Raw genomic sequence first — 26,873 nt, 5'->3', positions numbered from 1 at the left:
AACATATTACCCCTTTACTATAATAGAACAATTGATCATTTTCCTAAAAGGGGTAGCCATTATACTTTTTATAATGTTATACATCATATAGTTTTTAACAACAGTTAAGGCTATCAGGGTAACATTCATTCACAGACATTACTTTCTATTTTTTTATTAAATGGCTGTTAACACTGTAAGGTAGTTTATGGTTGTACCGAGAAGTACTGGTGTTGATGATGCAATTTTTTAGCTGAAATGCAATTTCCTGGGGTGTGTTGGTTTTATATTTCATCCTGGTGGTAAACACCAAATATTTAGTTCTAGCATAATGCATGTAAATTCAATGCCCTAATTTTCTATAAAATGCTATTTCTATTCATCTAATGCTGTAATTTAACCCAACAGAACACGTGTCATTTCTCCATTTCTCCAGCATTCCACTGACTGTGCTGAATGGAAGTTATCCATGGCAGTAAGCACATAACTGGGTACACCTAATCTATTCTAAGCAGTCAGTTAATTTCCATGGAAGCCAGGTGCCTTAAGAAATTTGTAAGGTGCTGTATTTGGTTGCATTCAGGTAAACAAAAAGAGTCAAGGAAATAATCTGTACAGAGGTCTGTTAAACCAGCTATGAAAAAGAAGATTAGAGCTATTTTTAAGTTTGCTTATACAGTATGTTCAAAACCACAGTAGTATATAGTTTTAACAATCACAATGGCTTGAGTTTCGGTCAACTAGCACCTGACATCTTTGATCAAAGGAGTTTCTTTAGCTGCAGGTGTTAAACTCCTTCACCTGCCAAAGTGGGTTGTCAATGGCTTTACGTGTCTAAAAAATCTCTGTCATTTAAGATAACATGAATTACCAGGTTGCTTGTGGGAGAGTAAGGAAAAACAATTAACTCGTGTTTTACTGTACAACAACACCACTGTGAATATTGTGTTCCCTTTATACACAAATTAGAGACAAAACAAATCTGTCAATTATAACAAATACTACATGAAAAACTACATACTACTATGGCGTTTCTAAAAACAGCACCACAACATGTACATCTATATGATATATCAGATAATAAAGAATAACTTATTGAAATCCAAATTTAGATGTTGCCAACAAGCCCATATATCCCCAAAAGGGACCTGGATCTGTGTTTCATTAATAGTTATGCATGTGCTCAAAGCCTGCAGAATACAGTAAAGCCCTTCCATAGCATCCACAAAGATCTAAAATACAAACTTTCATTCCAGTAAGAGTCTAGGCTACTTGCCAATACACGTTACTTTTGAATTTCAACACTATAATTGCTATACCTCACATTCTCACTAAAGGAACTCAATGAACTTCTCAGCAGTGGTGACTCAATACATGGCTTGAGTCATGAAACCACCTCCCAACCAGACATGGCTGGTTGTTGGCAGTTGAACACCAGAAGCCTAACTGGGAAATTCACCAGACCAGCGGACTAAATTTTTCACAGACTAATGAGAATCAAGCACTGAGTATCTTGTCATATGACCTGCACTGCTGAATATCAATGGAAACAATATCAAAATATAAAATCTGCATGAATATACTTAACTGGTGGTAAAAATAACAAAAAAATGTGCGAATATGTTTGCCATTATTTAGATTTTTATCAATGCCTTTGTCTAGAAGTCATGGTATTAAAATGTGAGACAGCAACATTCTTTCCACAATGGATTTCCAGTTACAACTGGTTTGGGGAAATAGAGCAAGAAAAATCGCTATTGGGTAATTCCATCACAGCGTCAGTTAATAAACAATACAATACAGCTTTTGATGCTCCAGCCAACAATGCATTGCAATAATCAATCCGAGAGAAAACAAATGTGTTAACTTTTCAGCTACAGAAAATGACAGCATGGGACGTAATCTGGCAATATTTCTGAGATGAAAAAAAGATACTTTAACTCTATTCTGAACATGTAGATCAAATGTTAAGTTAGCATCAAATGTCACTCCCAATTTTTTTAATTTAGTTTGAAACTGTAAAACAGAGCCATCCACATTTAAGGCTAAAGGCTCAGCTTTACGTAACTGGTGAGGTGAACCAATGAGCATCACTTCAGTCTTGTCACTGTTCAAACAGAGAAAATGATCAGACATCCATTTTTTAATCTCAGAGATACATTGAGAAAGAAACCGTTGTGTTAACACCATTAACATTTTGAATGTATGTATATCTGGGTGTCATCGGCATAAAAATGAAAGTTAATTGCAAGTGATCTCAGAAGTTTCCACAAAGGAAAAATGTACATGCTAAAAAGTATAGGGCCCAAAATTGAACCCTGGGGCACTCCAGGTTTACCCAGATTAACCCTAAAGACAATGAAATATAAAAGAATGCACACATGAAAGTCTCTTATCAACACTGTTTTAAAAGTATTTTATCAAAGTTAGTAACTTGCTGATATGAAAGCGGGCTGACAATGACTGAATCATATTTAAATGATAGTGGTTTACTCTTCACAGTCTCTAAACATGGACCCCATCAACACTGCAGCACCGACACACATTACACATCATCCAGTGCATTAGGCCTTTAAATACAGGATGAGTTCGTGAAAACAGTAAATGAATAGATGATAGTGAATGATTGATAGGAGGATTTGCATGTCCACAGAGAAATGTGACATGATCACAATTCTGCTGTTCCTTTGAGGTGTAAAGGATATGCTAGGTTTTCTCATTAAAATTTCACGCTTCTGTCACATGCCACAGGTTAAGCTCCGTCAATTAATTATTCGATGTACCGGACATATGATATGTCCACACTGTCACATGAGGTTTACATAAACATCAATCTTTGTCCCAACAAACTGACAGTGCTATACAAGATGGGAAAATCAAACGTCTCTTCACAGTTCATAAAATAGATCTTTTTTTGTTTGCAGTACAACTCATAACTTAACAAAGTTGTTACAATGAATTAAGGTGCAAGGTGAATCTGTTCCCATGCTCACAACAAAGCTGCAAAACAAAGCATTTGGCAACTGCATGAATACAAATATTATCATCCTAGTAACAAATACCAAACGAACACTGCACAGCTCCACTTGTGTACTATACAAACATATTAAACAAGTGAAGCTTCACGTACATGAATTACGAAGCACACTTCAAAAAGCATTGGTTCTTTTTGGAATACATGATACAAATAATTTATTTGGTCGGGATGGTCCTAGTGAAGTAATGAGTTGCAATGTTTTCAAACATTTCTTGACAGATTTGACCTTTAATTCTGAAGTCAGCGTCTGGTATACATACTGTACATGTGTTTGGAAAGCAGTGATTTAGATGTATTTAAAGATGAGCCAAATTTTTTAAACAAGTTGACTAAAGGGAATTTATTAGTGAAAAAGATCATCCATGTATTTCTAATAAATAAGGCATTGCTGGCTTATTGTTGGCAGATCGCAGTTCTGGTGCCGTGTAAGTGAAGTCTTTAAAGTCGTCCTGGTTGAAAGGGAAAATTCCGTCTTCTATGGGCGTAAGAGAGGGTTCCTCTTGGGTAAAATCAGAGTCGAAATTGTTGACATCCTCAGTAGATTCCTACAGAATACAATGAAAAGGTCAGGAAGATCAAAATACATTGCATTGGATTAACATCTTATATCAATACACAAATTCAGCATGCGAACTGTAGCTCAACCAGAAGCACGTAGCGCTTGCAACACCTTTACAAACACACAAACGAATCAAATGTACATCTTGCACCTTAAATCACTTTGGTATATGCCAAATGTGTAAAAGTATGAGTGGTGAGGTAGGCTTGACTTACTATTCGAGGAGTGAAAGGAGGTTCGATCTCTCGTCTGCTCAGCTTCTCCCAGTCGAGTCCCGCAAAGAACGGATGTGCAGCGATGGCCTCTTCTCCTCCATCTCTGGGCATGCAACCCAACCGGCAGGGTGGCTCTCTGGTGAGTAACTAAGCAGAGAGCAAACAGCACTCATTGAGGTTCATAGTTCAAAGATATTGAATCGTCTTTAGCATGAGCGTACTTGAACATAGTTTTCATGTGCTGTTGCATAGCAACCCAAGACAAGATTGAGCAGTATGACTAGATATTGTCTACTTTAAGTATTGATACAACTAAGTGGACGTAGTCCAGACAGCATTTACAAATGTTGTTTGTTTAACTGCACAAAATACACAAAAAATCTGTTTTTATCACAGTTTTCATGTGTCTTGTCATAACGTACATTGCTGTTTTGATGTCACTCCTGGTGTTTGATTTTGTTGAAATTCAACAGCCACCGGGCTAGAATGGCCACAATACATCTAGAAATGCTGATTAAAAAAAATTTGGTACGGTCTCTTCATTTTTTTTCCGCAGCTGTATATCAAACTAAGTGCCAAAAATATGATTTCTCAGAACTAACTTACTTTTTTAACCATCCATTTTTCATTTTGCTTTTAACTATGAACACGCCCCACTATGTTTGACAACCAGTGTCCAAATACCTAATCCACTAATGCCACTAATGAGACCTCTACCCCAGTCACATGATGTTAATCCCAATACCATGACACAGCTTTTTAACTCTTCATAGGCAGAGTAAAATATACCACCAGCACAACAACAACAACAAAAAGAAACAGGAACAAGAAATTCATATCGCATCACATCAAACAACAAAGCTGGTGTCAGGACTCACAAACGTTACAAGGTAAGCATATTTAGCTTGTTGTCTATCTAAAAAGATCTTTTCATATAGATACTGAACAGTGAGGTCAAATACAAGGCTGTAGAGAGCACGCCCCTATCTCCGACCTAGCCAATCAGATCTCAGTGTATTACATACATTGGTGTGCAGTGTATTAACTGGGCCATTCAGTTAGCTTTTACTCAAAAGGCTCTGGGTCTCACCGCACATCACTGCTGTTTACAGTGTCCGCCTATAGCTTATGTAATAAAACAGAGGGCAGAGATAGTCTGCTGTATTGAGATCCAGTCAGCTGTGAACCTGATTCTGATGAATATTATCTTTTCACTTACACTGCTTACACAGGGGGACCGCCAACACCGTACTGCTACACACACACAACAAAATCGCCAGTGTTAAAAAGGCTCAAATTAACTCTCACAGTGTTTATATAATCCACACTTTGAAAGTGTGAATTATATAAACACTGTGAGTGTTAATGTGACCCTTTTTAACACTGGCGATTTTACTGTGCAGTAAACAGCTGGCCAAGACCCTCAGAGGAGCCACTTGACTGCATTTGCCAAAATACAAATAACATGTCCACTATAAGAGCTTCAAATTAAGTCCATTTTGAGGTTATTCGGGTGAGAAATTAGACCTTTTTTTGCACCGATTGGAGTGTTTTTGAAGCTGCTACCACCGATCTGGACGAGCTCACAGAGACTGTAACATCATACATCAGTTTCTGTGAGGATTTGTGCATTCCTACCAGGACTTCCTTAAAATACAACAACGATAAACCATGGTTCTCAGCAAAACTCAGACAGATTCGCCAAGCCAAGGAGGATGCCTACAGAAAAGGGGACAAAGTCTTGTACAAGCAGGCTAGGAACACATTGACAAAGGAGATCAGAGTGGCTAAGAGAAACTACTCTAAAAAGTTGGAAAACCGGTTTTCAGCCAACGACCCTGCGTCTGTGTGGAAAGGCCTTAAAGACATCACCAACTACAAGCCACCATCCCCCAATTTTGCAGGCAATCAACACCTTTTCAATGATCTGAATGACTTTTACTGCAGATTTGAAAATGCTAACTTTACACCTCACTCCAACTCTGACATTCTCTCTACACAACACCTATCACATTCAGTCACCCCACCTCCTGCACTTCAGATCAGTGAAGAGGATGTGTGCCGAGTCTTCAGGAAACAAAAGAAAGAAAATCACCAGGCCCAGATGGTATTTCCCCAGCCTGTCTTAAAAGCTGTGCTATTCAACTGGCCTTCATCTTCTCACAGATCTTCAACAGATCACTGGAGCTGTGCACTGTTCCTTCCTGTTTCAAGCGCTCCACCATAATCCCCATCCCAAAGAAACCCAAAATCACAGGACTGAATGACTACAGAACCGTCGTTCTCACATCTGTGGTCATGAAGTCATTCGAGAGACTGGTACTGGCTTATCTGAAGGACATCACAGAACCCTTACTGGACCCCCTGCAGTTTGCCTACAGAGCAAACAGGTCTGTTGAGGATGCAGTTAACATGGGGCTGCATTTTGTCCTGAAACATCTGGATAGACCAGGGACCTATGTGAGGATCCTGTTTGTGGACTTCAGCTCCGCTTTCAACACCATCATCCCATCACTGCTCCAGACAAAGTTAACCCAGCTATCTGTTCCTGGCTCTATCTGTCAGTGGATCACCAGCTTTCTGACAGACAGGCAACAGTTAGTGAGAATGGGGAAACTCACATCCAGCACCCACACAATCAGCACTGGCACCCCCCAGGGGTGCGTTCTCTCCCCACTGCTCTTCTCCCTGTACACAAATGACTGCACTGCCCAGGACCCATCTGTCAGACTTCTGAAGTTCGCAGACGACACCACACTCATTGGCCTCATCCAGGATGGTAATGAGTCTGCCTACAGACAGGAGGCTGAGCAGCTGGCTGTCTGGTGCAGTCATAACAACTTGGAGCTGAACACGCTTAAAACAGTGGAGACGACTGTGGACTTCAGGAGAAACCCCCCTGCACTCCCCCCTCTCACCATCATGAACAGCACTGTGGCAGCAGTGGAGTCATTCAGGTTCCTGGGCACCACCATCTCTCAGGACCTGAAGTGGGACAATCACATTGGCTCCATTGCTAAAAAAGCCCAGCAAAGGTTGTACTTCTTACATCAGCTGAAGAAGTTCAACCTACCATAAACTCTATTAAAACAGTTTTACTCAGCTGTCATAGAGTCTGTCCTCTGCACATCCATCACTGTCTGGTTTGGCTCAGCCACAAAATCAGACATCAGAAGACTACAGAGGACGGTTCGGACTGCTGAGAAGATCATTGGTGCTCCCCTGCCCACCCTCCAAGAACTGTATACATCCAGAGTGAGGAAAAGGGCTCAGAAAATCACCCTGGACCTCTCACATCCAAGCCGTCATCTCTTCACGATGCTGCCGTCTGGTCGGCGCTACAGAGCACTGAGCACCAAAACAACCAGACACAAAAACAGCTTCTTCCCTCAGGCCATCTACCTCTTGAACAGTTAAATGTTTTTACACACCGTGCAATTAATAACTCAATAATAAATTAATTTATCAATTAATAAAGCAATAATAATTAAGTGCAATACTAATTATATCCTCTAGATAATACACTATCTTTTTTTATACAACTTTTTCTGTAAATTATATTTCATTCATTCTGCTGTATATAGCACATACCTTGTACTACAATAGTCTATTCATATTTTTTACTTGTACATATTTACATACAGTACATAGCTTTACTCTCTATATCGTTATCTTATGTTTATTGTATTGTATTTCTTAATTTTTTATACCCATAGGCCCTTATTTAAATCATTGTGTACTGTATTCTATTGTGTTATGGTCTCTGTGTACTGTTGTTGCTGTTTCTGTGTTCTGGATGCTCCTGTCACCAAAACAAATTCCTTGTATGTGCAAACATACTTGGCAATAAAGCTCTTTCTGATTCTGATTTAACATTTTACCATGTCCACACAGTATCATGTCTGACCATAAAAGCTTCAAAGCAGCAGAGCTATTTTGTTTAATGCAATGACTGATCAATATGTAACAGGAAGAGCTGGTTTATTCATGCGAAATTTCTAGAAGGAAAGTCTGAGATTACTCAACATGGTTGTCATAGATCTAACGCAAGAAACCAGGTTGTGTACTTTTTTTAAGAAAACAAAGAAACGTATAACACCACCAGACATTTTGAATAATGTTTCTACAATAAATGATAAACTGAATGATAACTTGGGCTGTCAATAATTTAGATTTTAACTAAAATTTCCTTTTGTGCTCCACAGAAGATACAGAAGTAACTGGAACAGATTGAGGATGAGGATGATAGCATTTTCATTTTTAAATGAACTATCCCTTACAAGTCAGACAAAGGTACTAAGGTACAAAAAGAAAACCGATTTTACTCAAGAGTAGAATGTTTCTGACAAAAGATATAGACTCACCCCTCTAAGAATGTCCTCTGCCTCATTGCTGAGCCACGATGAATAAATGACCTCATCTCTGAGGATACACTCGAAGAGCTCGTCCTCAGTCTCTGCTTCAAAAGGAGCATGACCTGACAGCATCTCGTACAGCAACACGCCAAAAGCCCACCAGTCCACTGAAACACCGTACGATTCCTCCAGGATGATCTAAAACAGACACACAATATGCAACATCTTCACACACTGCATTCAGGGAATAGCAAACACCCATTTAAGTATTAACCGCAATCCTTCAGAAGTTCTCACCTCAGGTGCTATGTAATCTGGAGTTCCACAGAATGTGCTAGTTAGTCTTCCTTCTAAAATGTCCATTTTGCACATGCCAAAATCTGCCAGTTTGCAGTGGCCCTCTCGGTCCAGGAGCACATTATCCAGCTTCAGGTCCCTTTTTGGGAAAACACATGATAAGACCATTATACTTGTGAAAAATGTTACCCTCCTAAAACAAAAGATGTACTTCTAAGAGCAGCTTTAAAGAGATCCTGAAATTCAAGTTCACTTTTTGACCGCTTTGGCTTTATGATATCACAAAAGTACTGATCTAAAAACTTAACCGGAAAACACTTTGCCACTTTACAGCAATAAAAAAATAAACACATTCAGAAAGTCACAAGTGGAAAAACAAACATGCACAAAACAAAACACAGCAAACACATAAATAGGGAATTGACAAAGTCGGGGTTGGCTAAGTTCAAATGGTTTTTGCCCGTGAGCTTGAACAAGGCTAAATGAACACGAGGAGGATTCAATCTCCTGTCATTGGAGAAGAGAGGCATGATTGACCTGATGGAAACACGTAAACTGGATCAACAGCATCCTTGTGACATAGCCTCACTAGGAAATTTGGTGTAATTATCGGTTCACATTAGCAGGCGGATATATTACAATGTTGTTACATGTTCATGATTATGCCACAGGGCTTTGAATAGAGTGTTCTGAAACAAACACGGTACACCTATGTTACTATGTAAAACACCTATGTTACTGTATATTAAGTAAGGGATAATGTACAGGCAGCAGGTTGTTATCGCAGAAATAAGCCCCGACAGTGTGATAAGGAACCGACGTGAAGGAACGACGTATTTTGACGTGATGTGGATGGTCTTGTATCACAATAAAGGTGCTTATTTCGCGATAACAACCTGCTGCCTGTACATTACCCCGCTTATTACACGGCTACTTGCCACATGAGAAAAACTGGACATGAAATCAGAATTTGAAATATTTTTTAGCTCATTTTTACCGAATGCAGACCTTCCGCAAGGAAAAGCCGTTTACTTTCGGTTTTAAGGTAAGAAACGATGTTCAAATGTCACGAACAGGCAATTTGTTTTAATCGTTTGTAAATATATGTTATTAAAATAAAATTTATATTGAATTTGTCAAAAAAAACCTGTCAAAAAGATTTTTGAGAGGTTGTTATCAGGGAATAACGAACCTGCAAATGTCGCAACTGGCCAATCAGAATCAAGCATTCCAATGAGCCGTGTAATAAAGTATGTTAATAAAGTATTTACAAAACAAAATGTATTTTAGCATCTTCAAAAGATGCCTAGAATTTGCAGAAATGCGCATTTTATCAGCTGTCAGCTTATCAGGTTTCCATCTATGCCAGGCTCTTATTGGCTGCATTTTCTTCATTTTGAAAGCGTTTTGTTTTGTAATGAAAAAATGTACATGTTATTTCTATTGTGTTTTATGAGTAAGAATTAAACATTCCAACATAAGCTATCATAAGGTTTTTTAAGATTATACATAAAATTCAGTCAAGTGACCCTAAACTTCTGAATAGTAGTGTACATGAATATAACTAAAGTGAGGTAAATACATTTTATTGACAATGCTGTGAATAACTGTCATGACTCTGCCTCATTATGTCATGTCTTTCTTGGTTTTGTGGCAGAGTCATGGCAGGATCCCTTGTTTTATGTGGTCGCGTCTCTGTTCCCGCCCTCTCGTTCCTCGTTTAGCTCTCCATCAGTGTTTCATTCCCGACACCTGTCCCGTTAATTATCCTTTGTTAGTCCCCCTATAAAACGCCCTCGTGTCTATTGTCCTGTGCTCGTTCGTTTTGTATGGTGCCCATGTATTTCATATTCTCCTTATACCTGGTCTTGTGGATACCCTTTTGGATTACCTCGACGTATGTTCCTTGTCTAGTCTTGTTATTGCTTGGTATTTAGTTTTATTTCATCTGCCTGTCCTGTTTTGTCTCCCTTGTGAGAAGTTTTGTTTTATTAGTTTTGTATATATGAGATATTCTGTTTTTTCCCCCATCGTGGGTTTTTGTTTGTCATTATTAAAAGTCTTGTCTATTACCCCGTACCGCTGCCTGCATCTGGGTTCTTCCCCCCTCAATCCTGACAATAACGGGCCTCATTGATGAATCCAACGAATATGAAAAAAAATATGTGTAAAGTGTGTTAAACCATTTTTATATACATTTAATTGAGAAATGTTTTAAAAACAACCGACCAAAAACTTAACAAGAGTCTTTGTGTGTATTTCATCATCGCTAGAGCACGAATGATGAGACATGCCGAGTCTCACGCCTGCAGTGGTGGAGTGCTGGCAGAAAATGACAGCGTGGCACCAACCTGGCCATTTGCCACAGACGAAAACCGCAGCTGGAGAACTGGCAGGTAAACTACAGAGCCTGTAATCTGGAAAACATTTTTGTTCAGCCCAACCATCGGTGAATTATTTAGAACTGCGTTTGCTCTTGGGATATACACTTAAGAGTGTAGCAGTAAATCTATATACAGTACTAGTAACACTGTATTTTACAAATTCCGCTGCAACAGTTTACAAAGATCAACTGCTATGATAAGTAATAAATAAAAAAGATTTGAACAGGAATTTTGAAGGAAAAGGCTCTTTTGCCAACCAGCTGTAATACAACCATCTGAGAGGTCAACAGCCCTTTGCATGAGGTCTCAGTGTACAGCAGACTGAAGTATAATGCATTGTCACTGTCAGCATACTGTCACTCCTCAGATTAAAGCAGAGGAAGATTAAAACGGCATTACATCCGCATCTTGTCACGGTCCTGCATTCTTGGTTCTGTATTTCAAGTCATGTGGCAGGATCGGGACGGAGCCCTTAGGTTCTATGTGAGAAAGCCATGAGTTGTTTGTTATGACATCTCATGTGTTTTCTCGTGTCTTGTCATTGGCCCCGCCCCTCTCGTTTCATGTATTGCTTCCCTGCCGTGTCTTATGTTTCCCACCTGCCCTCGTCAATTATCATTCGTTTGTCTTCCCTTTAAATTGCCCTCTTGTTTCATTGTCTTGTGCTCGTGGATTGTGTATGTATGTTGTCATGACTCTGATCATTTAGTCATGTTTTTCTTGGTCCTGTAGCAGAGTCATGGCAAAGCCTTTGGTTATGTGTGGAGAGAAACACATTATTGTCCTTTTGACAATAATATACGTTCTCTCCAGTGTCTCGTCATTGGCCCCGCTCCTCTCGTTTCCTTGTTATCTTTCCCTGAGTGTTTGATTACCCACACCTGCCCCATGTCGTTATCCCTCCTTTGTGTTCCCTTTAAATACCCTCTTGTTTCTTTGTCCTGTGCTCGTGGATTGTTCTGAGTATGTACGTTCTGTGTACCTGTACCTTGTGCCTTGTCTTTTGTTTCGCTCCATGGTCGTGTACTTCGTGTTTTTCCCCATACTCCCGGATACCATTGTCTAGTTTTACATTTCTTGTTTATTTAAGACGTTGTGTCGTTGGTTGTTTTGTTAGTTTGTTTTTTGCCCCCTCGTGGGAAATCTTTTGTTTAATATATATTTCTTAGTTCTGTTTTCCCCCATTGTGGGTGTTTTGTTTTGTGTAAATAAAATCTCTGTTAACCCCTTCACGCCTGCCTGCATCTGGGTTCTTTTCCTGCCACAGTTCGTGACATATGTGCTGATGTTCGTTGTGTGCGTTTTCCTCGAGTTCCTGCCTTGTCCTGCTTTGTCTTGCCCGTGTTAGTTAGTTTGAGTTTTTGATTATTGTTAGTTCTCGTTCTGCCCCATTGTGGGAAGTTTTTGTTTATCTTTTATAGTCTTCTGTTATAGTTTTGTTTCCCCCCATCGAGGTTTTTTTGTTTCTGTTTCGTGTTTAAATAAAATCTGTTAACCCCTTCACTGCCGCTGCCTGCATCTGGGTTCTTCTCCACGCAATCTTGACACATCTAATATAAGATCATGGGTAAGTAAGGTGAAGGTGGAGAGGACTGACTTAGGTCACTCAATCATTGTACTGCTGAATTAATACACTGGATTGTTATACGTGGCCCAGCAAAACCCATGAAGGCTTTAAAATCAATCTGAAATTCAATGTTACATTAAAATCAATAGCTGTAGCTCAGATGGTAGAGCATTGTGACAGCAGTGCAAAGGTGTGGGTTCACTCGTTATATATAAATATAATAAAAGCATCTGGCAAATGAGTAGATGTAATTTTTAATATTTATTTGGAATAATCTACAGTATGTGTATTGAATGCTATATAGTAAAATCAGATCCGAGTGCAGGGCACACTCTCTCTCTCTTTCTCCTGAGTAAACAGCTTATGTAATAATAGCTGCATTTTATGTCAGGCAGGGAATGAGCTGCCCGTGATGTCAGCTCGGGTCCTCCCTCAAAATGTCCCTACAGTAAATGCTCAAAGACAGTTCTCAGACAAAAAACATCTCCCTACAGCCTCTGAAACCTTGTTTTATATTGTTATTGTAATTAATCTACATAATTGGTCAATAAAAGTGAAAGGAAATGTGAGGGTGGTTGTAAAAGGGGCTGTGCGATCATGCGGATGACAAGGAGTCAGCAGAGTTCACTGAGACAAGAAATGCTCGTAAATACCAGAAGCCTCATAGGAGTGATTTGTTTATTTTCGGGTCGGGCTAGGCTCTATTACAGGGTTGATTAGAAAGCTTATTCAGGTAGGCAAAGGTCATGTGATTACAGCCAGTAAGCGCATGATGTACAGGAAGATTGAGCTGGGGCGGAGGCTGTCTGAAATCAGACTACAGGGTGCCAGGACATGCGCAGATAAGAACCTTCTCACATGCACGCAAAAGCAAATAACTGTGGGCAGCAACATGGGGGTGTGAATAGAAGCAGACAAATGCGCATTATGAATTGTATACATTCTTTCCTTTTTGCATTGTACATTATAACAATAGAGAAAGATAAGACAGACAGAAGACAGATATAATGTTGCAAACTTTCACCAGAGATAAAAAGTATTTAAAGATGAGGTAACATGCTATTGCCGCATGTGGTGAGTCAAATTAAGTCAGATGTCCGTGTTTTGTTGGCAATTGGCGTGTACGTGCCTAACGTAAGCAACACACATTTTATAGTGAATCAATGTGATGATGTGTTATGTGCTCGCGCTGTAGTTCCGCCCCCCTTGCGAGCGCCTCCTGGCTCTCGTATTTTTCCGGAAATAATCGTACAGCTGTATCTATCTTTTATCAATTTGATCAAACTAAATACTCTTCAAAGATCCAAAGTATGGAATACTTCTGTATAGGTACTCAAGATTAATTTGAGATTGGCAGAAACTGCGTGTGTTACATCATCTTTAAGGATTAGACAAATACAAGGATATACACTATGGTTTGACATGGTTTATTAAAGCAAGTATGTACTTGTATGTACATGTGTAGACAGACACACTAGTGTGTTACATGAGACACAAATTGGCTGACCTGTAAATGATGCCTTTGGAGTGAAGGAACCTAAGGGCCAAAGTGATCTCAGCGGCGTAAAACTGCGCTCGTGGCTCTTCAAAACGCCTGGACTTCTGGATGTGGAACATGAGGTCACCACCATTCACAAACTCCATGACAAAGAACAACCGCTCCTGAGATATGAAAAAACAAATGTGTTGCGCAATTCATTTCGTTATTAGAGAAAAAGAGTAAATAGATATTTGTGTGGAGTGAACGCTTAAAATGTGTGAAAGGTGAGAACTAGTATGTGTAAGTCAACAGAGTGCTTGCATCACTTCCTCCCCACATTCCCCAACAACTCTGTGAGGTGTGACTACAGTATGTATTTGCTGCAGACTTCAAGCTCAGGTCACTTCACAGCAGGATAGCAACGTCACGTTACTGATGAGGTGATTCCATCTGCTGTTCAGATTTGGTATTGCAACGGTGACACTTGACTGCAATTTTGAAGTGGCTAAATATTAAAAAAGATACACTGCAACTGTTCTTGACTTCAAATCTAAATGGTCTATAAGCATTACATAAGTGCTGAATTAGTCAAATAATAGTAACAGAGGGTTGGTTGCATGTTTTTAAATCTTAAAATGATAGTTTAGCCAAAAATGAAAATTCTGTCATCATTTACTCACCCTCGTGTCATTTTAAACGTTTATGACATTCTTTCTTCCGCAGAACACAAAAGAAGATATTTTTAAGAAAGTTGGTAACCGAACAGCACTGGCCCCCATTCACTTTACTGAAAGCAAAACCAATGCGGGCCAGTTAACAACATTCTTCAAAATATCTTCTTTTGTGTTCTACGGAAGAAAGAAAGTCATACAGGTTTGAAATGACAAAAGTGTGAGTAAATGATGACCGAATTTTTATTTTTGAGAGCTAAACGAATTTTCCTCGCGGAAGGTCTGCATTCGGTAAAAATGAGCTAATAAAATATTTCAAATTCACATTTTATTTCCAGTTTTTCTCTCATGTGGCAAGTAGCCGTGTAATAATAATGTACAAGCAGCATAAGCCCCTTCAGTGTGATACAAGTCCCGACGAGGGGGAGGACGATCACACTGTCGGGGCTCATTTCTGCGATAACAACCGGCTGCTTGTACATTATCCCTTACATAACACACTCCTGCTTATGTGATTGTTTTATGATACTCGGAGAAAGAGTACCAATCTAAAGCGTATTACTTAAACGTCCCATGTGTAATTTTTGGAGGATCTATAGAGCTCCGGCAGTCACGTGACCTTTTCTGTTTACACCGCTATCCTGGAAGGCAAGGACAGCCGGGAGGGAATATGAAATGAATGGCGCCAGCATGAGTTTCAAGGCAACAGAGTTCACTGCGCACTTTATTTCAAAAGACAGAAATGTGCACAGGGCTGGGCAGGTTACTTTTAAGATTTATTTCACTACAGATTACAAAATACATGCTTTAAAAAGTAATTTGTAACATATTTCGTTAGATTACACAAGTTCTGTAACTTAATCTAAATACTTTAGAATACTTTGGAATACTGATAAGGTACGTAACACAAAGGGATCACCAAACAGAGGACTTGGTTTTCCTCTGCATTTTATTTTAAACAACATTAGTTTCCACAATATATCTTAAAGCAAAAAAAGTCCACAATCTTAGAAAAAAGAAAAGGAAAAATGCTGATGCTCAAAAAGGCAGCACAATGCATTAAGAGCTGGGGTGTGTAAACTTTTTTGAGGCAAAATGTACTTATTTTGTCTTCTGGGAAACATGTGGTGATACATGCTTAATGTGAAGGGCAGAACTAAATGAAAAAATATGATCTATAAACAAAATAAAAAATCTGCAGGTCCCCTTGCATGAAATACGCCATGTTGTAGTGGTACAGTAGTACAGTAGTAGTACTAAACGGTCAAACTGTTTTACAGGTTTGCAACCTCACCACTAGATGCCGCTACAATCTCCCCATTGCTTCTTTAAAGCAAACACGAGTGTGCCGTGACAAGTTGTCCTGTGTGCCGTGGAAAATGGCCAATTTTTAATAATAATAAATAAAATATAGATGTACAGCAATGTTTTACAATTAAAAGTAAACCAATTGTGACCTCATCGCGTATTTGACCACGTATACGTGATCTCATCCAGTAGACTGTACGTATACGTGACCTCGTAGCCCGCGATTTTCCCATGTGCGAATTCCACACATAATTACGACCACGCTACTAAAACCAACGGGAAAACATGGATAAATTCTTGAAAAGAAAATCTAACGACCCTGAATCGGAACCTGGGCCCTCTAGCAGTGGAGACACAGGAAAGAAAGCAAAAATGGTGAGCTCAAGACAATACAGCGACAGTTATCTGTCATATGGATTCACTTTCACCGGGGATCGCGCGGCAGCACCACCCTTATGCTTAGTCTGTGGAGAAAAACTATCTCACCATGCAATGGTTCCTAGCAAGTTTAAACGTCATTTACAAACAAAACATCCATCACTTATTAAAAAAAGACAAACTATTTTGTGCGTTTGAGAAATCAAATGGAGAAACAGGCTTCTTTGATGAGAAAGAGTACCACAGTGTCTGAAAAAGCTCTCGAAGCTAGCTACCTGGTTGCTGGTTTAGTGGCAAAATCGAAAAAGCCACATACGGTGGTGGAGTCATTAATTATGCCTGCATGCAAAGCAATTGTGAAAACAATGTTGGGTACAAATGCTGCCAAAGAAATTGCAAAAGTGCCCGTTTCAAACAATTCAATCGCCAGACGCATTGACGATATGTCCGCTGACATTGAGAGTATTGTACTGGAAAAAATAAAAACTAGCGTCAAATTTGCACTCCAAATTGATGAATCAACAGACATAAGTGGGAATGCTCAGCTATAAGCAAACGTGCGCTTTGTGGATGGTGAAATCATCAGAGAGAATTTTTATTTTTGCAAAGAGTTGCCATCAAAAACAACAGGAGAGGAAATATTTCGGGTGACATCCGATTACATTGAACAAGGAAGACTAAAATGGGAAAACTGCGTGAGTGTGTGTACCGACGGAGCAGCATCCATGACTGGGAATACCAAGGGATTCGTCAGTAGAGTCAAAGAAAAAAATCCGAACGTCACGGTCACGCACTGTTTTTTGCATCGCGAGGCACTTGTTGCCAAGACGTTACCAAAGGAGCTGTCGAATGTGTTGGATGGTACAGTGCGTATTGTCAACTTTATAAAAACAAGGCCTTTGAAAAGCCGACTATTTGCTATCTTATGTGAGGAGATGGGGGCAGACCATAAGACTTTATTGCTTCATACGGAGGTCCGATGGCTGTCCCGTGGTAAACTTTTGTCGCGTGTGTACGAACTGAGGGAAGAACTGAAAACCTTCTTAACAGCGGAAAAATCGGAGTACGCATTGCTGTTGGCAGATGAGGAATGGTGTGCACGGTTGGCATACATGGCGGACATTTTTGCACACCTGAATGAACTGAACACGCGAATGCAAGGGAGAAATGAAAATGTACTAACTAGCACAGACAAACTGCATGGATTCAGATCAAAGCTTGCCCTCTGGCGACAACATGTGGAAAAAGGCTCTCTTGAGATGTTTCCCCTTGCCCAAACTGGACATTCAGACAACTTTGCGGCATTGCGTGAGGTAATTTGTAAGCATCTATCAACTCTCGAAGAAAAATTCTCTTTTTATTTCCCCTTAACATCACCTGTATGGGAGGCAAATCCTGCCAAATTTAAATAAATAAATTAAACGATGAAAATGAAAACCAGATTAGCAATTTCATTATACACAACTGCGTGCACAATATGTGCCAAAATGAAAAATAAAATGAAATTATTTTATTTTCATTTTAATTTTTACACTGACAATGCGTTGTCCCTGTCAAATTGAAAAAGAAAATACAATTGGTGATTTGACATTTCATTTTCACTAAAATCTCGAGGCAAGACTGCCAATTTGAAAATGAAAAGGCAAATGTGAAAAATAAATTGTAAAAACATTTTTTACAAAGGTTTTATTAATGTTCACGCAATAATACTGACACAATTCAAATTAAAATGTAAACTTTGATTTTCATTTTATTTTATTTTCTCTTCTCTTTTATTTCATTTTCGTTTTCATTTTCGTTTTCTTTTTCTTGTTCACAGTAATGCAAATTACATGTTAATTAGTGGGTGTGGACGAGCGTCTGCATTACTGGGAACGCCCACAAAAACGTCTTATCTGTTTATTCGAACGAACGTGTGTAGACCTTGTCAGGCGCTTGGCCTTAGCGCTTTGTAATGATCACGATGACTGTGCCTGGTGCAATACCGGAAGTTGTTGTGTGGTGTTCTGCATCTCTGATAAGTTAACAGACGAACAAACTAAAGCATTGGAGAGCCCGTATCTCTAGCGTGCCCTGAAACATGCCGGAGCGCGATTGTCCCCACTCCGCCGCTGACCTGCGCTCACACTGTACATTACCATCCGCACCCGAGCACGCTATCGTCATTACACTGTGACTGCTTTTAAGAAAACATAAACAAAGCGATCTTTGTCAGCACAATAGAATCCATCGTAATGTTCGGTTTTAGGTTGATAAGATGTGTTTAACCTCACGCGCGCTGTGCGCAGACCAATTCGCTTATGGTATCTCAAGAGCGGCTCATATGTGTTTAAATCAGCCCCGCGTACTTCATTCATTATGATTATGAGCCAATCGTTATACAAAGTGCTGCACTATGTTATGAATGCATGTTTTAAATGATGCGCCTGTTTAAATTCCTTGAAGTTCAGCTGTCATAACAAAAAACATCTAATACCTACAACACTTATAAGTGCAGGCCTGTGTCACCGCGCCGTGGGACGAAAAAAACCATTCGAATGAATTAATAGTGTGTGCGTATTAGATGTTTTTTGGTATGACAGCTGAACTTCAAGAAAACGAAAATGAAATAAAAGAGAAGAGAAAATAAAATAAAATGAAAATCAAAGTTTACATTTTAATTTGAATTGTGTCAGTATTATTGCGTGAACATTAATAAAACCTTTGTACAAAATGTTTTTACAATTTATTTTTCACATTTGCCTTTTCATTTTCAAATTGGCAGTCTTGCCTCGAGATTTTAGTGAAAATGAAATGTCAAATCACCAATTGCATTTTCTTTTTCAATTTGACAGGGACAACGCATTGTCAGTGTAAAAATTAAAATGAAAATAAAATAATTTCATTTTATTTTTCATTTTGGCACATATTGTGCACGCAGTTGTGTATAATGAAATTGCTAATCTGGTTTTCATTTTCATCGTTTAATTTATTTATTTAAATTTGTCAGGATTTGCCTCCCATACACCTGAAGCCTTTGACTGGGTTCGAGACCTATTTAGCTCATCTGCAATGGATAACGCAAATGGACTGTCGCTGCAGCAACAAGAGCAGCTCACTGAAATGAGACAGGACCATGGTTTGAAAATTACATTCAGTGACCTGCCTTTGGACAGTTTCTGGTTGACTGCTGCCAAAGAGTACCCAGTCATTGCAGACAGTGCAATCTCAGTGTTGTTATCTTTTTCCACAACCTACTTATGTGAGCTCAGCTTTTCCAGTTTGACTTATATAAAGAACAAAAATAGAGAAAGATTGAGAGCAGTTGACCAAGAGCTCCGTGTGTCGTTGTCATCAATTCCAGCGAGGATATCATCTTTGTGTTCATCAAAACAAGCTCAAGTTTCACATTGACATCATATGTGAGTACTACGTTTATTATTATAATATGCTGTCTTAACAAGCAATTTAAAGCAATGCAGTTTTGTGCCATTTTGTTATATTTTAGTGGTTAATGTGATGCTGGTGTGCCGTGAAATTTTTTGCAAATTAAAACTGTGCCGCGGCAGAAAAAAGGTTGGGAAACACTGCTTTAAAGGTAACGTGTGATTTATGTCAGTTGCGCATGTAACAACTGTTTTCAAACACTTCATTGGGCATAGGTGTCTCAGCCTCACACGTCACGCCCACAGACCGTTGGCTGAACGTATGATGCATTTTCTGGAAACACTTCAGCACGTTCGAAATCGTCATCTGATTGGTTGAATTTCACAGGGTTTCCGGGAGACGTGCGTGTCTGCCTGGAAACAACACGAAGCCGTCTGATCTAAGAAGTAAGCTGTCGTGTTTACAACGGTTGCTATAAGAAGATGCTTTATTCAACAACGCTTTCATTCTTGTGTGTCAGACACATTCTTCTACCGTGTTTTGTGTTTGTATAAACTCAAACGGGTCATGTAACCATATAAACAAATTGAGTGTACTATGATCACATCAACAATTTAAAACTTCCTCTCGAGTCCAAAAATACCACTATTTAACACCAAACTACAAAACAGGTCCTAAACATATAGCATGCACATCAACACATGAACGCCCCACATTTACGCCACAATGGAGCCAATTTAGACCCGCCCACATCAGGGTGAGGTAATGAGAATGAAGCTGTATATATGAATCATTATCATATTATGTCACCAAACATTATAAAACTACTTCACCTCTGTAAGTCGCTTTGGATAAAAACGTCTGCTAAATGACTAAATGTAAATGTCAAATTCTCATAACCACATTGAATCTGATTTGTGGATCTGTGTGAATAGTTGGTGTGTTTGTGAACTTACGGCGTTCTGAAAGCAGTAGTAGAGTTGTGTGAGGAAGGGGTGCTGGTGGGCCAAAGTCAGCACTCTCTTCTCAATCATGGTTGATTCGACATCATCCTCTTGCAATATGACGTCCTTCTTCAGCATTTTCACCGCAAAGACCCTGTGGTCACTTCTCAAACGGGCCAGCATCACCTACAAACACATGTGTATAACACATCACTTTATATTTAAAGTTATTGAAAAATTATATTTAAAATATTGAAAATTGAATTTGTAGAGTTGAGTCTGTAGTGTTTTTAATACCCATCGGTATTAAAACTACCTATAATGTACCTTTCCAAAACTGCCTTTTCCCAGCACCTGCAAGAAACTGAAGTCCTCCAAACCCACAGCAACAGTTTCCTCCTCCTGCTCCCCTTTTGTCGATTTAACAGAGCTTTTTGGAGTGACTTCTGTTATGTGCATCTGTGAAAGACGTGGGGGAAAAACGAAGTTTAAAAAGTACATTTCTAACTAAAGACACTTTTTGAGAATATTCTAAAGTAGTTACTTGAGACTGTCGCACGGAGAATCTGCTTGCTTGTAAACCAATCTCTCCCAGTTTGCTGGCCAGCTCGGCGCTGTTCACGCCGCAGTTTGGTGCAACATTCTGCTGACAGCGTTTATGGACGTTCATCTTGCAACCTGGATAAATCCACGGCAAACACAAAACACAACAACAGTGTTTAACCACAAAGCAGGTGTTTTCACCCGTATACCAATAACTCAGCTAAACATGTGCTTACTTTTGCAGTGGAGACCCTGTTTCACTATCCCATAAAGGAGAGATCCGCAGTGGTTACAGTACGTGGGAACTTTGTAGTTGTGCTCCCGGAACTGATGCGGCACGTTGATGCTGAATCCCTGGGTTTGGCCCTGCTGACAAATAAGTGTGCATGTGGGAAATTGCTTCACAACATTGATGACATAATCTCATGTGATCTCATGGAAACAAACACACATGCATACCTCATAAGTTTTCTTCATACGTGGACACTCGCTTACAACCAAATCGTGGCACTTCTTATGGACCACACATGTGCACACTAGGGAAGTGAGACATAAGCAGTGAAGTTAACAAGCAAATATGTGAATGTTCTTAAAGGGCTAGTTCACCCAAAAATAAAAATTCCCTCATGTCATTCCAAACCTGTATGACTTTATTTCTTCTGTATAGCATAAAGGAAGATATTTTGAAGGACTTTAGTAACCAAACAATATTGGGCCCATTGACTTTCATTGTATGGACACAAACCCAGCAAGATATTTTTCAAAATATCTTCTTTTGTGTTCCACAGAAGAAAGAGTCACATACATTTACAAGCGTAAATGAATGATGAGAGGTGTTTCATTTTTAAGTGGACTATCCCTTTAAATCAGGTTTATTTTAGACTACTTTATCAATGATAGGATACATTAAAACATTGGAATACAATTGGTAATTTACTAACACAGCAGCAACACTCACTCTGACACTGATAACCTTGCTTTCCAAACACACCCCTGCAAAAAAAGGCAAAATTGTGAATATTTACAGTAGTTACCAGATAATAAATAAGGTCCATTTTTTTGTTTGCATGTTCATGGATATGTTTTTTTGTGTTAAGTCTCACCAGATGAAGTTTTTGCAATGGCAGCAAAATGTAGGCTGAGGGAGGAAGGTTGCCATAAATTTATGGCCATTGACTTGATGAACCTTTCTTCTCTTTAAAGCTTTCTGCCTCCTTCTGGAGAAGTCTCTGTGCTTCCTGATTCCATTCTCTACAGCTTTATCTGGTACAGTTAGTAAGTTCATGTAAATTGTAGGTGAGTAATAGTGCCACAGGGACAGATACAAGAAACAATAGCTTGTTCAAAACAACTAACCATCTGTAAATGAGCCGGTGAGAGAGATGAAGACATACACACTTCCCTCTGGTTCAAGATTCACCTGGAAGAAAAGTTAACAACTTAACTATATATATATATATATATATATATATGTATATACATATACATAAAAACTCGTAAAAACAGGAAACTATGTACTGTATAAATATTCGAATGAAGTTTTTACAGTTGTTTTACCTGTATTTAAAATGTTGTGTTTTAGCATTAAAGGGGATGTACAACGGTGTTTCATGCATTCTGACTCTTTACAATGTTAAACGTGCTGTCTTCTCATGCTTGACATGGTCAGCTTGTCAAAAAACGATACACTCCCCCAACAGCCCGCCCACGCATCAACCGACGAGCGATAGGAAGACAATCTTGACGCCAATCTTGAAGCTGTGGGGCTGCAGCTCGTTACTCTTGCGATAGTGAGAGAAGTTAAGGTGTGTTTGTTTGTTCACGGCATTTCAGTGATGGATGTTATATAAACCGTGGATATGACGCTGGATTTGGAGATCGTTTGAAACTAATAGAGGGAGCGCTAAAAGATGCCGGATATGAAGTGAAACTGAGTCATATGTCTGTATTTTGTTGGCAATGGGTGCGCACATGCTTTATCCCCGCACCCGTCGTATGCTTTTCGGGAAATAATCGTACAGCTGTATCCGTCTTTTATAAATGTGATCAAACTAAAGACTCTACAGATATTTGAATGGTACGATACTATTCTGTAAGTACTTAAGATTAACATGAGATATGCAGAAACTGTCTGAGTTACGGCCACTTTAACGGAAATGTCCATAAAATAAACAGATAAAGTACAGGCAGAAAATGACCAAATTTTCAGTATTTTTTACAGTGTTGTTCATACATTTTTATTTAAAGCTTTGTGATCTTACTACAGTCACTGTGTTTACTGAGAGTACGATTAAAAAAAACACATCATTACTTTATAACAACATTTTTACAAAAATAAGGAGGGTCTGATGATGTATTTTAGACATGCTTCTATACCCTGCAAAAAAGTCTTCTGAAACACACTAAGGCAAACTGAAATAAAAAAGATTATTTTTATTTAAGTTCAGTTGCTTATATCACCTGTAATGATGCTGTTTAAACACACATCTGACAAACTAAAAAAATATAAATAAAAAGCATTCAAAAGATTTCTAAAGACTTTTGTGCACTGATAACCTTTATGTTTAACCATGACACAATCAGTTGACGGAATTTCTTTTTGGAGTGGAACGGAGGATGTGGTTACTGTATATTAAAATCATTACAGGTCACAACAGACTTCGGATTTGAAATATAAGGAAACGCTTTCAACTTGTACTACTCCTCAGTCATGTAACAGTCCAGTAATCCTCAATGCATGTAAGCTTATTTGGTACATTGCATTTAACTTCATAACATATACAGAATCATGCGGCATGTTCCTCTTAATGTCGATCTATCACCGTCTCAGTTATTCTGTCTACCTGTCTGTCTTCTGAAAGGAATTCTCGTAATATGACGCAAGACAGACAGGGAGAGCCGGTCAAGCCGGTTCAGGGAGTCAAGTCAATAACACGCACCAGCAACAACACAACAAGCACTTTAAAAACTGTATAGGCATTTGGGCCCTTGTGAACTAACAGCACATATAAAGTATATACTGTAAAACCGTATACAGCCTCCCTACAGATCATGTTTTTTTAATGTAAAATATACATTTCATTCAACCAGGTCATCCAGACACCGAAAAATAGACATGTTCAACAACTTGGGCAACTTGAGATGTACGAGACGGTGTGTGAGAGATTGATAGGAGGTAAAATGGGCAAAAAGAGGAATCTAGTTGAACAGCATGTTTGTACTGATGGTATGTGAGTTTGTGAATGCTGACAGCAGGGAGACACGCACACATGTACATATGGCATATCTATGGTGATAATACCATTATGTAAACTGCATACTGTACATGTCAACTTTACCCAGTTCTAAATGAATAATGAAAACAAATAAGATAAATGAGGTATAATATTTACCTTTGAATAACTCACACGTTTATGTAACTCTTTCAATGTCAGGGAATGAAGAACTTGAGAATGTGTGCAATGGAAAAAATTATAACCAAAGGCTTGTATGCCATTCAAATGAGGCTTATAAGAAATAATAACAACTTTTATATTCTGTACCAAATTCTTTCCTACCAAAAACCTTCATACTGGATTTTCATTAATGTGCCATTTCAGGCATGTTTTTCAAGTAAACAACAAAAAAGGACCAGGACAAAATACGGGTAGACCCCCTTTTTTCCAGGCCCAATGAGTAAAGTATATAGTTGACGTTAATCGACCCTCATCACAGGGCTGGGAAAGTACTTGCAGCTATCCGCATCCAACACCAACAATGCTGAAACTGTCAAAATCAGTTCAGAGCACATTTTAGCTATTGGACTAAAGGAAAAGTAGAACAAGAGCATGTCAAACCACGCATCACAGCTCAAACCATAGATCTAACAGCAGGTACGTCTCTTAGAGTTTCCGTGCTGCATGGTGGGGTGCAACGTGTGGTTTTGTGCACACGACCTAGTTACTGCACAAGTGAAAGAGTCAGACCCTCATGTTCTGTATATCAGCAGTGTCAGTCTCCAACTACAAGGAAATAGGCTGTTAATGTGGTCTTGATGGGTTCTAACTGTCTAACTAATATACAAATTACAATTCAATGTGAATACCTAAAGTATTGTTTGTGGTAAAAGAAATGTGTGATCCCTGCTGAAATAAAGAATATACAATCTAATGGTGTCTATAACAACCACTATGAAACAACAGCACCACCATTACAAAATCCCTTTGTCTAGTGTGTTTTGGTTCTTTCCATTAGGGTTTAATGGTGTTCTATTGGTTCCCATCCATCAGATAGCCTAACATCACATTAGCAAACCCAACACATTACCAGTAGGGAGTAACAGAGACCATTATAGTTTCCATTAAGACCAATACAATTCCCATTAGAATTTCTTTAATGGTTTTCGTTGTTGTTTTTTTAGCAGGGATTTGTTTTTTTAGCAGTGATTTGTCAACATCTTAACATTAACAAAAAGGAAATGTTGGTACGACCCAGCTAAAACTCTTTGAGAACATGAACTAAAGATGTATTTTTGAAACTCTGCTGTGCCAACTTTTCTTTTTTTGTGGTTAAGCACCCCCTTTAAGCTTTATGCTCGCTAGATGTGCGCATTTTTGTTCAACATCTCAGAATTAAATATGGTCAAACTCCACACCAGCCTATACTACTGTACAATTTATCATTATACAGAGTGCACACTCACCCATCCCTCAAATGTCTGTCTGCTGTTTGATGATGCTAATAAATCCTCAAACTGGATCCTGTAATTGGATACAAAGTTGTCGTATCCAATTGAGGTGCTGTGAAACACCGCCAGCTCCAGCTCTTTGCCATTAGAGATGTATGGACAGAACTCTTCGTTGAAGAAGGGTCTGTTGGTTTTCACCTTTGTGGCGGTCTGTCCAACTTTCACGTTGTCTACTTTCACAACTATGTAGGGATCCAGGTGGCTTTTCTTTTGAAACGTATGCCGAGTTGAAAAATGTGTCGGTTTTAAATTCACCGCTTCGCCAATGCGAAGCCTCAAGTAGCCTTTGAATTGCATAGTAGCTCCAACATTCAGTATTATACAATCGATATGTAATCGATACAAATAATCAAAACAAAACAGCAATCGCAGGGTTAGTTAGAAAGTCATATATAATACGTCTGAAAAAAATTGTCAAAAATGTAATTGTAAATGTAAAATGTCAATTCTGCCCATTAATCCAGAAGACCATTTTAGAAGAATTCTCATAAATACCCTGTAACGTTAGCTGCGCCTTACGCCCAGGAAAGTTTCTACACAAACGAAAACATAAAATAAGTCTTTCCGCAAACGCACCCCGATAAAAAGTATAAAAATCACAACAGTCAAAAACAGCAAACGTTGAGCTTTCGTCCTTGCAGGAAATCGACCGTGGGGGACCTCTCTCTCTCTCTCTCTCTCTCTCTCTCTCTCTCTCTCTCTCTCTCTCTCTCTCTCTCTCTCTCTCTCTCTGAGTGTGGTAGAAAACCTCAGCGTCGGCCTCATGAGTACATGCCCCATTCCGTCCCTATGCGCTCATCTTTTACCGAAAGCATGCAAACAATGCGGGCATAACAATCACAAAGCTGATGATTAGACACACCTCACACGGTACTTTCGATAGCAACAGTGGCGCAGAAAATCCATTCTTCTAGAAATCATAGAATATATATATACGCCCAATAGGGAAACCTACAGCAGACAAAACTGGAAAGACAGTAGCATGCACAGACTAGTCTCAATGAACAATGCAATGTTCGCAATTCTCTGTTTGATGCTATGTAGAGTTGTCCAGAAGAGGACAG

The 26,873-nt window shown here is 39.0% G+C and overlaps 1 protein-coding gene across 2 annotated transcripts; it reads right to left on the bottom strand.

Moving 5' to 3' along the window:
- Positions 1–1,606: 1,606 nt before the first annotated feature.
- prkchb (protein kinase C, eta, b) lies at positions 1,607–26,718 on the bottom strand. 2 transcript variants are annotated; one of them, XM_057353020.1, is made up of 14 exons: positions 25,765–26,718; positions 22,440–22,503; positions 22,187–22,346; positions 22,042–22,076; positions 21,543–21,619; positions 21,320–21,452; positions 21,085–21,218; positions 20,868–20,999; positions 20,553–20,726; positions 13,901–14,055; positions 8,443–8,581; positions 8,155–8,343; positions 3,791–3,937; positions 1,607–3,561 (listed from the first exon to the last, which is right to left on the bottom strand). In XM_057353020.1, the coding sequence occupies exons 1-14, from the start codon at positions 26,104–26,106 to the stop codon at positions 3,373–3,375; spliced, it is 2,070 nt and encodes a 689-aa protein (XP_057209003.1). In that variant the 5' UTR covers positions 26,107–26,718; the 3' UTR covers positions 1,607–3,372. The 2 variants fall into 2 exon arrangements, with proteins under 2 accessions (XP_057209003.1, XP_057209005.1); XM_057353022.1 differs by having other exon boundaries at positions 21,320–21,449; positions 25,765–26,717.
- Between the last annotated feature and the right edge of the window lie 155 nt (positions 26,719–26,873).

The sequence above is a fragment of the Triplophysa rosa genome, linkage group LG15 (genome assembly GCF_024868665.1).
Source record: "Triplophysa rosa linkage group LG15, Trosa_1v2, whole genome shotgun sequence".
Lineage (NCBI taxonomy): Eukaryota > Metazoa > Chordata > Actinopteri > Cypriniformes > Nemacheilidae > Triplophysa > Triplophysa rosa.
The sequence above is the reverse complement of the archived record's forward strand: the minus strand, read 5'-3'. Positions and strand labels throughout refer to the sequence as shown.

Excerpts from the sequence above, each read along its gene's own strand:
- prkchb (XM_057353020.1), bottom strand. The coding sequence starts at position 26,106 with ATGCAATTCAAAGGCTACTTGAGGCTTCGCATTGGCGAAGCGGTGAAT. Across the intron at positions 22,504-25,764 it reads GACAGACATTTGAGGGATGG|GTGAATCTTGAACCAGAGGG; the intron begins GTGAGTGTGCAC and ends CTTTTCTTCCAG. Across the intron at positions 20,727-20,867 it reads GAAAAGGCAGTTTTGGAAAG|GTGATGCTGGCCCGTTTGAG; the intron begins GTACATTATAGG and ends ATGTGTTTGTAG.